The sequence below is a fragment of the Bubalus kerabau genome, chromosome 5 (genome assembly GCF_029407905.1).
Source record: "Bubalus kerabau isolate K-KA32 ecotype Philippines breed swamp buffalo chromosome 5, PCC_UOA_SB_1v2, whole genome shotgun sequence".
Taxonomy (NCBI): domain Eukaryota; kingdom Metazoa; phylum Chordata; class Mammalia; order Artiodactyla; family Bovidae; genus Bubalus; species Bubalus kerabau.
The window spans coordinates 39,637,340-39,653,216 of NC_073628.1; the positions used below are offsets into that span (position 1 = coordinate 39,637,340).

At 42.7% G+C, this 15,877-nt stretch overlaps 1 protein-coding gene across 3 annotated transcripts in view; it reads right to left on the reverse strand.

The window, feature by feature from the left end:
• Positions 1-15,877, reverse strand: part of PRCP (prolylcarboxypeptidase) — an 88,216-nt gene that overhangs the window by 72,060 nt on the left and 279 nt on the right. Inside the window, exons 1-2 of one of the 3 annotated variants that reach the window (XM_055581455.1) lie at positions 15,630-15,841; positions 14,290-14,472 (exon numbers count right to left, since the gene is read on the reverse strand). In XM_055581455.1, coding sequence (XP_055437430.1) covers positions 14,290-14,457 — 168 coding nt within the window. In that variant the 5' untranslated portion in view covers positions 14,458-14,472; positions 15,630-15,841. Of the gene's footprint in view, positions 1-14,289; positions 14,473-15,629; positions 15,842-15,877 lie in introns of those variants that run through there. The other 2 variants (XM_055581458.1, XM_055581457.1) reach the window with 2 other exon arrangements.

Here is a 15,877-nt window from a genome sequence, read left to right on the forward strand (position 1 = left end):
CGCCTTATTCCTTAATTAGGCTGTATATTGTCATCCTGTTTATTTAACTTCTATGCAGAGTACATCATGAGAAACGCTGGGCTGGAAGAAACACAAACTGGAATCAAGATTGCCGGGAGAAATACCAATAACCTCAGATACACCACCCTTATGGCAGAAAGTGAAGAGGAACTAAAAAACTTCTTGATGAAAGTGAAAGAGGAAAGTGAAAAAGTTGGCTTAAAACAACATTCAGAAAATGAAGATCATGGCATCTGGTCCCATCACTTCATGGGAAATAGATGGGGAAACAGTGGAAACAGTGTCAGACTTTATTTTTCTGGGCTCCAAAATCACTGCAGATGGTGACTGCAGCCATGAAATTAAAAGACGCTTACTCCTTGGAAGGAAAGTTATGACCGACCTAGATAGCATATTCAAAAGCAGAGACATTACTTTGCCAACAAAGGTTTGTCTAGTCAAGGCTATGGTTTTTCCTGTGGTCATGTATGGATGTGAGAGTTGGACTGTGAAGAAGGTTGAACACCAAAGAATTGATGCTTTTGAACTGTGGTGTTGGAGAAGACTCTTGAGAGTCCCTTGGACTGCAAGGAGATCCAACCAGTCCATTCTGAAGGAGATCAGCCCTGGGATTTCTTTGGAGGGAATGATGCTGAAGCTGAAAGTCCAGAACTTTGGCCACCTCATGCGAAGAGTTGACTCATTGGCAAAGACTCTGATGCTGGGAGGGATTGGGGGCAGGAGGAGAAGGGGACGACAGAGGATGAGATGGCTGGATGGCATCACTGACTCGATGGACGTGAGTCTGAGTGAATTCTGGGAGTTGGTGATGGACAGGGAGGCCTGGCATGCTGCGATTCATGGGGTCGCAAAGAGTCAGACACGACTGAGCGACTGAACTGAACTGAATCTGGATTTCCTTACAAATGTGACTTCTACAACTATCTCTAAATCATAAATTACAAAATCTTCTATCTATTCCAGAAATACAGCTAGTAAAGAGGCAAAGTGGAATACAGGCTTTGATGACACCAAAGCTCAGTTTAAATCCTGATGCTATCATTTATCAGCTGTGTGATCATGGATAAATTACTTCATCTCTGAGCCCTTTATTCCTCTGTAAAATAGATGCAGTAGCTCTGTGCAGGGTTAAAGATAAGCATATGAAGAGCAGTACCTGTCACAAGGTGAATGTGTCATATCCTGGTGAACAGAGGAGTGCTATGTCTCACAGCAACTCAACACCAAGTCATGTTCTTAAAGTCAATGAAAACTTAAGGAGTATCCACACCCAGAGTGTGTAAGTGGAAATAGTAACACTGACTTCACAGTGTTGACTGCCCACCTCTTGCCTCATCACCTCTGCCCTGTCTCAGTCTTACTGACCTCCTTTCAATTCCTCCTACTTGTTTCTAAATTAGTATCTTGTACACAGTATATCCTCTACTTGGACAGAAATCTCAATCACCTCCCTTCTCCTGGCCAATGATTCCTCCTCAGCTTCCTGCCTCTGCTTCAACCCCATTGCTGACCGGAGGACTTCCTGATATCCAAGGCTTAGGACCCTACTGTGGCTCCCACAACATATTATTTCCTTAAAACACACATCGTAGTTGTAATTACTTATCACTATCTTCTTTCCCATTAAAATATAAGTTTCATGAGGTATGTCTTTGCTTTCCCCTTATCTCTAGCAACTGACAGTATATGGCACATAGGAAGAGTTCAATAAATATGTGTCAAGTGAATATATAACTGTGTTGCTTTCCTCTATAAATGTTAGATATCATAACTTCTATAATAGTTATACTTTCATACATGTAAATTCTATCACACAACCAAACTGCAGGCTTGCTGTGGGAAAGTTCCTAAAGAAATCTGACTTTAATAAAACTGTCTTTTCGTTACACCGTGTGGACAGTTCTCACAATATAAATAGCAAGAAAGAGAACATCATGAGCCTGACAGAGACACAGCAGCTGTTTCTCTCCATTCACAGCACCACAGGCAACTTGGAACTAACTGACTCATATACAACAGATAGCAAGGATTTACAAACACACATGGTTAATTAGCCTCTGTTTGCAAATGAAAAGCAAAAAAAAAAAAAAAAAAAAACCATAAAAATACTGCCTTTACTTTAGCTCCCTAATAAACAAAGGCACTTCACAATCACCACAGAAGTAGCTTTTAAGGAGATATTGTTCCTGAAATGTTCATTCTTCACCCTTCCCTCAGCCCACATCCATACACATACAGGGACTGCTGCACTCCCTCCCATGACCCTTCTCTGTAGATATGCTGAGAAAAAGGTCAATACAGTTCACCTCCAGATCATCAAAATAAGAGGATGAAAACAAGTAGGCCTGTTCTTATTTGCCTGGCTTCCTACCTTGTTCCCTCAAAGCATCTTAAACAGTTGGGAATCAAGTTTCCATACTCTTCCCTTCCCTATGCATACACACCCCTTCCTTAACTCAATGTGCAGGGAAGCAGGAAAAGGGAAGGGGAGAGATACTGATTCAAAAAACATTTGTGCAGACGATATTCTAAGGAAAACAATGTGCAAAGGGCTGTGAAGGGGTACGGATACTTACAAGACAGGCTTCCTGCTTTGAAAGGGGAACAAAAGGTTTTAACACAAGGCTAGAGTTAAGACAAATGCCATGAGAGAAGTACAAAGAAAGATCTGACCAATCACACACTTTCTGGCCCCTGGAGGAGGAATGTCTGAGATGGGGCTTAAAAAATGGAAGGGGTTGATAAAGGAGGAAAGAGGCACGGGAGAGGCATTCCAAGCAAAGGGAACAATGTGGGTTAAAACACAGAAACAGGAAAGAAATGGGCATATGTGGAGAACAGATTAGCAAACTGGAAAGGTGGGTTGGAGCCAAAGGGTGGAAGGCCTCAAACACTACAGGATTTTTTTCTTGAGAAAGCAAAAAATCAGGAAACATTGCAGGTCCTGAGAAGAAGAGTGGTTTGACTGAAGGGGAGGTGATTAATGTGGCCCATGGGGACTGCAGCGGAGGAGGAACTACAGGTTGCAAGGAGGACCAGTTAAGACTCTTCCAGGGACTTCCTTGGTGGTCTAGTGGATAAGAATTCACCTTGCAGTACAGAGGACATGAGTTTGATCCCTGGTTGGGGAACTAGGATCCCACATACCACAGAACAATTAAACCTGCATGTCACAACTAAGACCTGATACAAATATTAAACAAATAGTTAAAAAAAAAAAAAAAAAAGACTCAGGGAAATCTTCCTGAGATAAGCCTTTCCATTCCACTGTACACCCATATATATACATACATATCACCTTACTTATTTAACCTATATGCAGAGTACATCATGCGAAATGCCAGGCTGGACAAAGTACAAGCTGGGATCAAGATTGCCAGAAGAAATATCAATAACCTCAAATATGCAGATGACACCACTCTTATGACAGAAAGTGAAGAGGAACTGAAGAGCCTCTTGATGAAAGTGAAGGAAGAGACTGAAAAAGTCAGCTTAAAACTCAAGGAAGATCATGGCATCCTGTCCCATCACTTCATGGCAAATAGATGGGGAAACAATGGAAACAGTGAGAGACTATTTTTTTTGGTTCCAAAATCACTGCAGATGGTGACTGCAGCCATGAAATTAAAAGACGCTTGCTCCTTGGAAGAAAAGCTATGACCAACCTACACAGCATATTAAAAAACAGAGACATTACTTTGCCAACAAAAGTCCATCTAGTCAAAACTATGGTTTTTCCAGTAGTCATGTATGGATGTGAGAGTTGGACCATAAAGAAGGCTGAGTGCCAAAGAATTTGAACTTTGCTTCTGAACTTGGTGTTGGAGAAGACTCTTGAGAGTCCCGTGGACTGCAACCAGTTTGGGATGGATCAAACCAGTCCATCCTAAAGGAAATCAATCCTGAATATTCAGGATTATTATCCTGGAGAAGGAAATTGCAACCCACTCCAGTACTCTTGCCTGGAAAATTCCATGGATGGAGGAGCCTGGTGGGCTACAGTCTATGCGGCTGCAGAGTCGGACATGACTGAGCGACTTCACTTTCTTTTTCTTTTCCTGAATATTCATTGGAATGACTGATGCTGAAGCTGAAGTTCCAATACTTTGGCCACCTGATGGGAAGAAGTGACTCATTGGTAAAGGCTCTGATGCTGGGAAAGATTGAAGGCGGGAGGAGAAAGGGACAAAAGAGGATAAGATGGTTGGATGGCATCACTGACTTGATGGACAGGAGTTTGAACAAGCTCCAGGAGTTTGTGATGGACAGGGAAGCCTGGCGTGCTGCAGTCCATGGGGTCGCAAAGAGTCAGGACACAACTGGGAAACTGAACTGATCACCTTGCTTCCCAGGTGTCATAGTGGTAAAGAATCCTCCTGCCAATCAGGAGCCGCAGGAGACAAAGATTCAATCTCTGGGTCGGGAAGATGCTCTGGAGTAAGAAATGGCAACCCACTCAAATATTCTTGCCTGGAAAATTCCATGAACAAATGAGCCTGGCGGGCTATAGTTCATGGGGTCACAAAGAGTCGGACCAAACTGAGCACACATCACCTTGCTTATTTCCTTCAAGGCAATCATTACAGTCTATAATTATCTTATGTTTATTTGCTTATTATCTACTTCCTAACCAGAAAATAAGTTCCACATAAGTAGTCCAACTATTGTCTCAAGAACCATGCCTGCCATATATATAGACTCTCAGTAATTTTTTTAAAAAAATGGTAACAGTGCCACAAGGAGAAAGTCGTCATTTAACCAAATGAGTCTGGTTCTGAGTCAGAACTATAGATCCAGGATAAAAGGGAATTCTCCTACACTGCTGGTGGGAATGTAAGTTGATACAGCCTCTTTGGAAGAAGTATGGAGATTCCTTAATAAGCTAGGAATAAAACCATCATGTGATCCAGCAATCCTACTCCTAGGCATGAGTGCCAAAACTGAAAAAGACACATGTACCCCAATGTTCACTGCAGCACTATTTATAATAGCTGGGACAATGAAGCAACCTAGATGTCCATCGACAGATGAATGGATAAAGAAGCTGTGGTACATATATACGATGGAATACTACTCAGCCATAAAAAGGAATGTGTCTGAGTCAGTTCTAATGAGATGGATGAACCTAGAGCCTATTATACAGAGTTAAGAAAGTCAGAAAAAGGAATATAAATATCATATACAGATGCATATAAATGGAATCTAGAAAGATGGGACTGATGAATTAATTTTCAGGGCAGCAATGGAGAAACAGACATAGAGAACAGACCTATGGACATGGGGGGAGGGAAGGAGAGAGAGGGTGAGATGTATGGAGATGGTAACATGGAAACTTACAATACCATATGTAAGCTAGATAGCCAATAGGAATTTGCTATATGACTCAGAGAACTCAAACAGGGGCTCTGTGACAATTCAGAAGAGTGAGATGGGGAAGGAGATGGGAGGGAGGTTCAGGAGGGAAGGAACATGGGTGTACTTATGGCTGATTCTTGTTGATATATGACAGAAACCACAAAATTCTGTAAAGCAATTATCCTTCAATTAAAAAAATTAAGTGACCAAAAAAATCCAAAAAAAAAAAAAAAAGAACTACAGATTCAAGTAGAAATATTAGGCGGCAGAGTGAGGTAGTGATTATAATACACTTGGCACCTCAGTTTCTCCATCTATAAATTGGGAATAGCAGTATCAAAACCACATGAGGTCAATGGGAGAATTAATGAGCTAATATGTGTGAAGTGTTTACATAAACATAAATACAATGCTCTATGTTATAAATATTGTATCAGTGGGAGAGCTAATTTTTAATTTAAAAAATACTTTACATGATCTCAGTCTGTATCTTACTCAAAGTTGAGATGGAAAAATCATTTAGGTCTCATCTGTCCATAGGGTCGCACAGAATCAGACACAACTGAAGCGACTTAGCATGTATGCATGCACTGGAGAAGGAAATGGCAACCCACCCCAATGTTCTTGCCTGGAGAGGACAGAGGAGCCTGGTGGGCTGCTGTCCATGGGGTCACACAGAGTCGGACACGACTAAAGTGACTTAGCAGCAGCAGCAGCATTTACCAAAGGCAATTAATGGTAGGGCAAAAAACAGAACTTGTGCCCACATCCCTACCTGATATATTAATATATATCCACTCTTGATATAATTCCCTATAGATAGGAGGCACTCATGAACAGAATTACAGGTATATCAGAGATCAGCAGATCTAATCTTCTCATCTTACATATTAGTACACTGAGATCTAGAGTGAAGCAACTTGCCCAACATAGTAATACAAGTTAGTAGCAGGGCTGATCAAATCAGATCAGATCAGTCGCTCAGTCGTGTCTGACTCTTTGCGACCCCATGAATCGCAGCACGCCAGGCCTCCCTGTCCATCACCAACTCCCGGAGTTCACTGAGACTCAGGTCCATCGAGTCAGCGATGCCATCCAGCCATCTCATCCTCTGTCGTCCCCTTCTCCTCCTGCCCCCAATCCCTCCCAGCATCAGAGTCTTTGCCAATGAGTCAACTCTTCGCATCAGGTGGCCAAAGTTCTGGACTTTCAGCTTCAGCATCATTCCTTCCAAAGAAATCCCAGGGCTGATCTCCTTCAGAATGGACTGGTTGGATCTCCTTGCAGTCCAAGGGACTCTCAAGAGTCTTCTCCAACACCACAGTTCAAAAACATCAATTCTTCGGCGCTCAGCCTTCTTCACAGCCCAACTCTCACATCCATACATGACCACAGGAAAAACCATAGCCTTGACTAGACAAACCTTTGTTGGCAAAGTAATGTCTCTGCTTTCGAATATGCTATCTAGGTCGGTCATAACTTTCCTTCCAAGGAGTAAGCGTTTTTTAATTTCATGGCTGCAGTCACCATCTGCAGTGATTTTGGAGCCCAGAGAAATAAAGTCTGACACTGTTTCCACTGTTTCCCCATCTATTTCCCATGAAGTGATGAGACCAGATGCCATGATCTTCGTTTTCTGAATGTTGAGCTTTAAGCCAACTTTTTCACTCTCCACTTTCACTTTCATCAAGAGGCTTTTGAGTTCCTCTTCACTTTCTGCCATAAGGGTGGTATCATCTGCATATCTGAGGTTATTGATATTTCTCCCGGCAATCTTGATTCCAGTTTGTGTTTCTTCCAGTCCAGCGTTTCTCATGATATACCCTGCATAGAAGTTAAATAAACAGGGTGACAATATACAGCCTTGACGAACTCCTTTTCCTATTTGGAACCAGTCTGTTGTTCCATGTCCAGTTCTAACTGTTGCTTCCTGACCTGCATACAAATTTCTCAAGAGGCAGGTCAGGTGGTCTAGTATTTCCATCTCTTTCAGAATTTTCCACAGTTTATTGTGATCCACACAGTCAAAGGCTTTGGCATAGTCAATAAAGCAGAAATAGATGTTTTTCTGGAACTCTCTTGCTTTTTCCATGATCCAGCGGATGTTGGCAATTTGATCTCTGGTTCCCCTGCCTTTTCTAAAACTAGCTTTAACATCAGGAAGTTCACAGTTCACATATTGCTGAAGCCTGGCTTGAAGAATTTTGAGCATTACTTTACTAGCGTGTGAGATGAGTGCAATTGTGCAGTAGTTTGAGCATTCTTTGGCATTGCCTTTGTTGGGATTGGAATGAAAACTGACCTTTTCCAGTCTTGTGGCCACTGCTGAGTTTTCCAAATTTGCTGGCATATTGAGTGCAGCACTTTCACAGCATCATCTTTCAGGATTTGGAATAGCTCAACTGGAATTCCATCACCTCCACTAGCTTTGTTCATAGTGATGCTTTCTAAGGCCCATTTGACTTCACATTCCAGGATGTCTGGCTCTAGGTCAGTGATCACACCATTGTGATTATCTGGGTCGTGAACATCTTTTTTGTACAGTTCTTCTGTGTATTCTTGCCATCTCTTCTTAATATCTTCTGCTTCTGTTAGGTCCATACCATTTCTGTCCTTTATCAAGCTCATCTTTGTATGAAATGTTCCCTTGGTATCTCTGATTTTCTTGAAGAGATCCCTAGTCTTTCCCATTCTGTTGTTTTCCTCTATTTCTTTGCATTGATCGCTGAAGGGGCCTAGAGGAGCTATCCCACATTGAAGGTCAGGAAGGGCGGCGGTGAGGAGATACCCCTCGTCCAAGGTAAGGAGCAATGGCTGCACTTTGCAGGGCTGATACTAGCAACCAAATTTTGAAAATGTTGTGTTTTATGTACTAAAGCATAAAATCCCTGTAATATGCAGATGGATATAAACATGCATGCTTAGTCACTCGGTTGTGTCCGATGCTTTGTGACCCCATGGACTGTAGCCCACCAGGCTCTTTTCTCCATAGAATTTCCCAGGCAAGAATACTTGAGCGGGTTGCCATTTCCTACTCCAAGTGATCTTCCTGACCAAGGGATCAAACCTGAGTCTCTTGTGTCTCCTGCATTGCAGGCAGATTCTTCACCATTGTACCACCTGACGGTATAATCTTTAAAAGTAACTTTTGCTGAAACTACATTTTAGCATTAATTGGTAAAATATTCAAAACTCAGCTATTAGACAGACAGTGTTAGATTTAGTATTATCAAGGAAGTATTTGAAAAAACATGAAAGGATACAATTATTATTATACACTTTTCTCTCCACAATTTACCAAAACTAAAAATAATATGGGAAAAAAATAGAATTAGCTTCATACGCCTTTTTTTATGTATCAGTCTTATGTGAAAGAAAATAATTTCAAGTGAGGAAAAAAGTTAATTTCTATGTCTTATTTACAAGTGTACTATACTACATCCCACTGAAAAAAAAAGAAACATTTGCAATAGTTAAGTAACAGAAAAGAATTCACAAAGACTTTCATATTTACCAGAATAACTATTTTAGATATGATACGGAATGACTTAAATATTTTATTCTGAGTGAAGAGGAGGTACATGCTCAGTTGCTCGGTCGTGTCCGACTCTTTGTGATCCCCTGGACTGTAACCCACCCAGCTCCTCTGTCCATGGGATGATCCCGGCAAGAATACTAGAGTGGGTTGCTATTTTCTCCTCCAGAGGATCTTCCCCACCGAGGGATCGAACCCCCATCTTCTGCAGCTCCTGCATTGGCAGGCAGATTCTTTACCACTGAGCCACCTGGGCAGCCCCCAGAGAAGAAGTTAAAGCCATATGAAGAAACTGCAAGATAAAATAAAAATAACATTTACCATTTACTAAGTGTTTACCAAGGGATCTAAACTGTGCTGCTGCTGCTGCTGCTGCTAAGTCACTTCAATCGTATCCAACTCTGTGCAACCCCATAGACGGCAGCCCACCAGGCTCCTCTGTCCCTGGGATTCTCCAGGCAAGAATACTGGAGTGGGTTGCCATTTCCTTCTCCAGTGCATGAAAGTGAAAATGAAGTCGCTCATTCGTGTCTGACTCTTTGCGACCCCATGGACCGCAGCCCACCAGGCTCCCCCATCCATGGGATTCTCCAGGCAAGAGCACTGGAGTGGGGTGCCATTTCCTTCTCCACTAAACTGTGCTAAATAAACACTTTACACATATCAGCTTATTTCACAACAAATCTGTGAGATGAATAGTATAATTAGCCCTATTTTGCTGATTATAAAAATAGAAGCTCACAGTAACTTGTCTGAAATTACTCAGGTAGTGTTAGAAACAGAATGCATTCTCAAACCTGTTTTGATCAAGATCAATTCATCACAGCTTAGGGGTGAACTACATGACCCCTTCTGACAATGATTCTGTGAGTAAAAACAGAAATCAGTTCAGAATTCATATAATATTTGTGGCAGTATGCTCCAGGCATAAGGGGAAGGTCATCAATAGATGAACCAGTAAGAAGAGGAGAAAGGAAAAACAAAAAGAAGAACAGGAGGAGAAAAAGCGATAGGCCCTTCCAAGGCACCTGACACAGCTTCATTTTACTAGACATTCACTAGGGCCACCATGACAAGAAAGGGAAACCCAGAATAGGAATTGAAAGTAAAACTGTAAGAGTAGAAAGTAGAACTGTAAGCTATAAATCAAAATTGCTTCATCTACCATGATGGTCTCACCGCAGACGAGGAAGGAGCTGTAGGAAGGCCCTGCAGGAGTCAGCAGCCACGAGCTCAGTGCTGGGCCAGGATGAACAGTTCTCACATAAACATTGGTCAGTAGTTAAATAAGAACAGTAGAGTATAGATGACTGACCACTAGGTTTCTAGAAGAGGCATTATCACAAGCGTCAGCATGTAGATCAACCTGAAATGCATGACACTACAGAAAGTGTGGTTTAAAGACAGAGTAGGGGAGGAACCACCATTTACTTCATTAAGATCCTCAATTTCCTAATGTTCCAGGCACTGTGCATGTGCTTTCCTGAGTTACTATATTTAACACTCACAACTGCCTTAGGGAGATGTAACAGTTAATTTTACATGTCAACTCAGCTGAGCCATGGTGCCCAGAATGTTCAAACATTCTAGATGTTTCTGTGAAGGTGGTTTTTTTAGATGGGATTAACATTTAAAACAGTAGACTTAGAGTATAGCAGCTTTACCCTCCATAATGTGGGTGGGTCTCATCCAATTAGGTGAGGCCTGAAAAGCACAAAAGACTGACTACTCTTGAGCAAGGAATTATGCAAGTTGACTGCCTTGGGACTCAAACTGCAGCTCTTCCCTGGGTCTCCAGTCCACCAGCCTACCCTGCAGATTACAAGGCTCCTCAACAACATGAGTCAATTTCTTAAAATAAATCAATCCCTCTCTGTGAAGAAAGAGATATACATATACACACACACACCCCCTACTAACTGTTTCTCTAGAAATCCCTGACTAATACAGTAGATACTGATTTCTATTTTCACCAGTGAGGAAAGTAACAGCCTGAAAGGACCCATTCTCTTTCCTCATTAATCACACAGTAAAATGCCTTCAGGATTCACATTCAGATCTGAGGGACTAGGGTGGGAGTAAGAGGGTAATAAGAACCATGGAAATCGAATAAACACAAGTCACACATCCCAAGGAGCCCTTTACAACATTCGCATCACACGTGAATGAGTGAGTGAAAGTCACTCATCAGGTCCGACTCTTTGCGACCCTATGAACTATACAGTCCATGGAATTCTTCAGGCCAGAATACTGGAGTGAGTAGCCTTTCCCTTCTCCAGGGGATCTTCCCAACCCAGGGATCGAACCCAGATGTGGACTTTTTACCAGCTGAGCTACCAGGAAAGTCCAAGAATTCTGGAGTGGGTAGCCTATCCCTTCTCCAGAGGATCATCCTGACCCAGGAAATGAACTGGGGTCTCCTGCATTGCAGGTTGATTCTTTACCAGCTGAGCTATCAGGGAAGCCCTATCACACATACATGCAGAGCCCTTGATGTGCCCAAGTGATGTGTTATCCTTTCTCTGGTCTCATGACTCAGTTATTTTTGATTAAAAAAAAAATCAAACATTCCTACTAAATCAACATTTGAAGACTGTGAAAGAAAAGGAAATATAAATGGTAAAAAAAAAAATAGAAGGAAAAGATTAAAAAGGAAAATAAATAGATGATTTGTGTCATTAATTAAATGATGGTAGACCTTGCTTGGGCTTTCTTTGGGTAGTCATCCATTCACTCCCTCAACAAATATTTATTTTGTACTTTATATTTTTATGAGATTTTCTGGGTAATAGATAATGCTATCTAGCTGACACAAAATAGTAAATGTGAAAAAAGTCCAACTAAAATCAATAAAGTTTCACAGAAAAGGTGATATTTCAGCTGGGACAGAGGTATGCATTTAACTAGCGGAAAAGAGGCGGGTATTCCGGACAGAATTTCTGACAGTAAACTTCAATTGAGTCTATGTTCTATGTTGCTTAAAGTGTATGTGTGAAGAAGGTGGAAGGAGGTGGGGACCTATGGCAGGATATGAAGCTGAAAGACCAGCATGCGATGAGAAACAATATGAAGGACTTTGACCTTTATTCTGCAAGTAATCAGAGTTATGAAGGAGGGCTAAGCCTTTTTACTGAGACCATTCATGGAGTTTGCATGAATATAAGGACAACTGGGAATAGCTTAGACAGATATAACAACAGATAAAGAAATCATTATAAAGTTGAATGAAAATTAAACCTTGAATAAAGACTAAGTCTTAGGTACAATAATAATGTTTATCATTAAAAGGCATGAAAGTACTTCATCTGCTCTAACTAAAAAAATTAAAGTTGAGTTTACACATACTTTTCAATCCCAATTAAAAATTTATGGTCCAGAAAAACTGGCAATTACTATAAAACCATTATTGTGCAACAATTATTATACAACACATTTGTATATATGTGAAAGTCTTTCTCTAAACAGTGAAATAAAACTCAATTGGAGTTGATGTAAATAAAATTATTATTATGGTAATAAATCTATTTGTGGAATCTGAGTCCTAAAATGTGAACTAAATATAAGCCAGAGGGCAAAACATGGCTGAATAAGGCCAAACAGATCTTGTAAATCACCACAAATGGAAAAAGAACTGGCCTTTTATATCTAAAGAGTGAAGTGGTCAAGAAAGAAATTTACAATGAAGGAATATAAATTAGGACCTAAAAGATCATTCAGTCTCTTCTACCTTTTCATTCCCCCTCTTTTCTGCTGATTGTTCTCTCACCATTCCTAAAAGGATTATAGATATCCATTCCAGTAGTTTCCCTTCAACTTAACTTTAGTTATGGAACTCTGCAAAATCCCAGCATATAAAACAAATAAAAATATAAATCTCAGGCTGAAAGAAGTCAGAGACCAGGGGTTCTGGGGTACCCTAACTGGTTTCCACATGGGCCTTCACCATCCCTCTGAGACAGCTCCCCCAAAGCCTTAATTTTTCAGTAAAATGTGAAACACATTGGTCCTTGTCCAAACCTCTCAATTTACAAATGAGGAAATTGAGGCCTAGAGAATTGCCTAAAAAAAAGATGTTTCCTAGTACTCCTGCTAAAACTAGAATGCTTTCTCTTCATAATCTCTACATTTCTGGGTTAAAAATGATTTCTTATACTAGAAGTTCACGTCATCCCTCTATATCAAATTCCTACTCAAAATTCACATAGGTTAGTAACCATCAATTTACTAAGTGTCTACTCGAGACCAAATACTTTGTTAGGGATATGTCATCTATTCTTATTTAACCACCACCAAATCCCCCGGAGGTCAAGAAATTGGGCTCAGAGATATGTGAAACTTCCCAAGGTCACAGAGCTAGTATTAATAGATTGGAATTCTGATCTATCTAACTCCTAAAGCCAAACCTCAGACTCTTGCACTTCTAATCCCAATGTTTCCCAAATCTTTGCCTATATTTTCACATGCATGCACACACACGTGCTCAGTCACTCAGTCATGTTCAACTCTTTGAGACCCCATTGAATGTAGCCCACCAGGCTCCTGTGTCCATGGGATTTCTCAAGCAAGAATTTTGGGGTGGGTTGCCATTTCCTACTCCAGGGGATTTTCCCCCACCCAAGAATCAAACCCCCGTCTCTTTATCTCCTGCCTTGGCAGGCAGATTCTTTACCACTGTGCTACCTGGGAAGGTCATCTATCTTTTCACAGGCTCCCAGAACTTTAAGTGATATTGTCATTTCACAAAAGATGTACTTCCTCATCCAGGCTTCTCAGGAAATACCTCATGCTTCAGCCAAGCACAAAGGCATCATGCCTACCTTAAACCTCTGAACTCAAAATTCAGAACTATAAAGATGCTCACCTTCACTCCCCCCTCCAAATTTTGACAGACTCCTACAACTTCCAGGGAAAGTTGAAAACTCTTAATGAAAGGGCTACAAAAGCAACAACTCTGAGCTGAGCATAAGACAACAGACTGGCATTTTAGATTGAAAAAATATTATATATTATCTGGTAAGATATTAGAAATGTGAACTTAGGGGCTGCTTTGGGACAAAAGATGACTGTCACCACGAAGTAGGCTCCAGAGATGGCATTAAATAACTTGAATTTGGCGGGAGGTCAAAGGAATTTTAGGGCATCCACTGCAAGCAGGAGTTGAAGTGACTGTGATGGTCAATCACAGAAGGGAGTGTAGAGCCAGAAATGACAATAAATTATTGGTGACGGAAGGTGAGTTTAAACAGACTGGGACTTGGGGCCACCGGACAAGTCCTCAGCATTAGGGTTCTACAATTTCGGATGAGCTCCGGTGCCTGAAAACCACAAAACCCCAGTCCTCGCCACCCACTCGGACACCCCAACCCTTTTGGCCTTACCTTCTGTTGGATGTAGCGAATCGAATACTTCAGGGTAATAGCGGGGCGGGATCTGAAGCTGGTTGACCAGGGTAGGCTGCTAGGGGCCCTCAGTGACGGCGATACGGGGCTGGCGGCCCCAGGAGTCAGGAAAGCTAGGAGCAGGAGCAGGAGGGAGCAGCGCCCCATGGCTCAGGACCGTGGCTGCAGAGCGGGTAGGAGGGAGACAGGCAGATGCACGCAGCCCCGCCCAGCCCGCAGCTCCGCCCCCGAGACAGGCCCCTCCTTCCCGGGGGAAACCCAATACCACCCCGCCCCTGAGTAAAGCCTCTCAAATTCGAATTGCCCAAGCCATTCCGACCCCCGTCCCAGTCCCACGGGGCGCCGCCAGGTTTCATTTCCCTCTTGTACCGTCCCCTCTTTATTAGAGTTCACCTTTATTACCTTCCGATTCAAAGCCTGCCTTTATAATCCCAGGGACCCTCCTATCTGACCTCTGAACCCCATTCTTAACTATATCACCCCCCACAAACACTTTCTCCCCACCCTATACCCTCCCCTTTATCGTCACTGCCAAACTCTGCCCTGTCCACCTCTATTTCATCGCCACATCCTTGTCCTCCACAAACCCTACATAATAATAGTGTGTGCATGCGTGCAAACGTGCCAGGCCGCTTGGGTCGTGTCCAACTCTTTGCGACCCTATAGACGGTACCCCTGAGAAGGCAATGGCACCCCACTCCAGTACTCTTGCCTGGAAAGTTCCATGGACGGAGGAGCCTGGTAGGCTACAGTCCATGGGGTTGCGACGAGTCGGATACGACTGAGCGACTTCCCTTTCACTTTTCACTTTCATGCATTGGAGAAGGAAATGGCAATCCACTCCAGTGTTCTTGCCTGGAGAATCCCAGGGACGGGGAGCCTGGTGGGCTGCCGTCTATGGGGTCGCACAGAGTCGGACACGACTGAAGCAACTTAGCCCTTAGCAGACGGTAGCCTGCCAGGCTCCTCTGTCCATGGGATTTTCCAGGCAAGAATACTAGAGTGAGTTGCCATGCCCTCCTCCAGGGGAATCTTCCCAACCCAAGGATCTAACCCAAGTTCCCCGCATTGCAGGCGGATTCTTTAGCGTCTGAGCCACCAGGGAAGCCCCGGGAAGGGCTACTGCCAACTAAAAACTGGTACTCGCCACCAGCTCTACAAGGACTAAATCATTCACTAGTCACACAGCCCTGACAGTCAAAACACCCTGAAAGGAGGAGTTCAGGGTACAGCTCCTCCTGACTGGCAGCGGCATCTGCCAATCCGTGTTAATGTATGCATATCTTGCCCTTTTCACTAAAACCAGGTATACTACTAACCTATCCCCACTAGGTCTGGCTCCTTTGCACCGCCACCTCCATGTCAGCCTAATCACCTCCTAGGACACTCTGTCGGTTGGTCATCCCTACACATGCGTGAAGCCCACACAGTCCACTTCTCAACGGAGGTCGCCCCGGAATCCCACTAGGTCCCGGTCCCTGCTTCAAAGCTACGTCCCCTTCCGTCTTCCGGCACCCAGCTTCGGACCCCGCCTTCCCCTCTCCTTGAGGGCAGTCCAAGCCCCAGC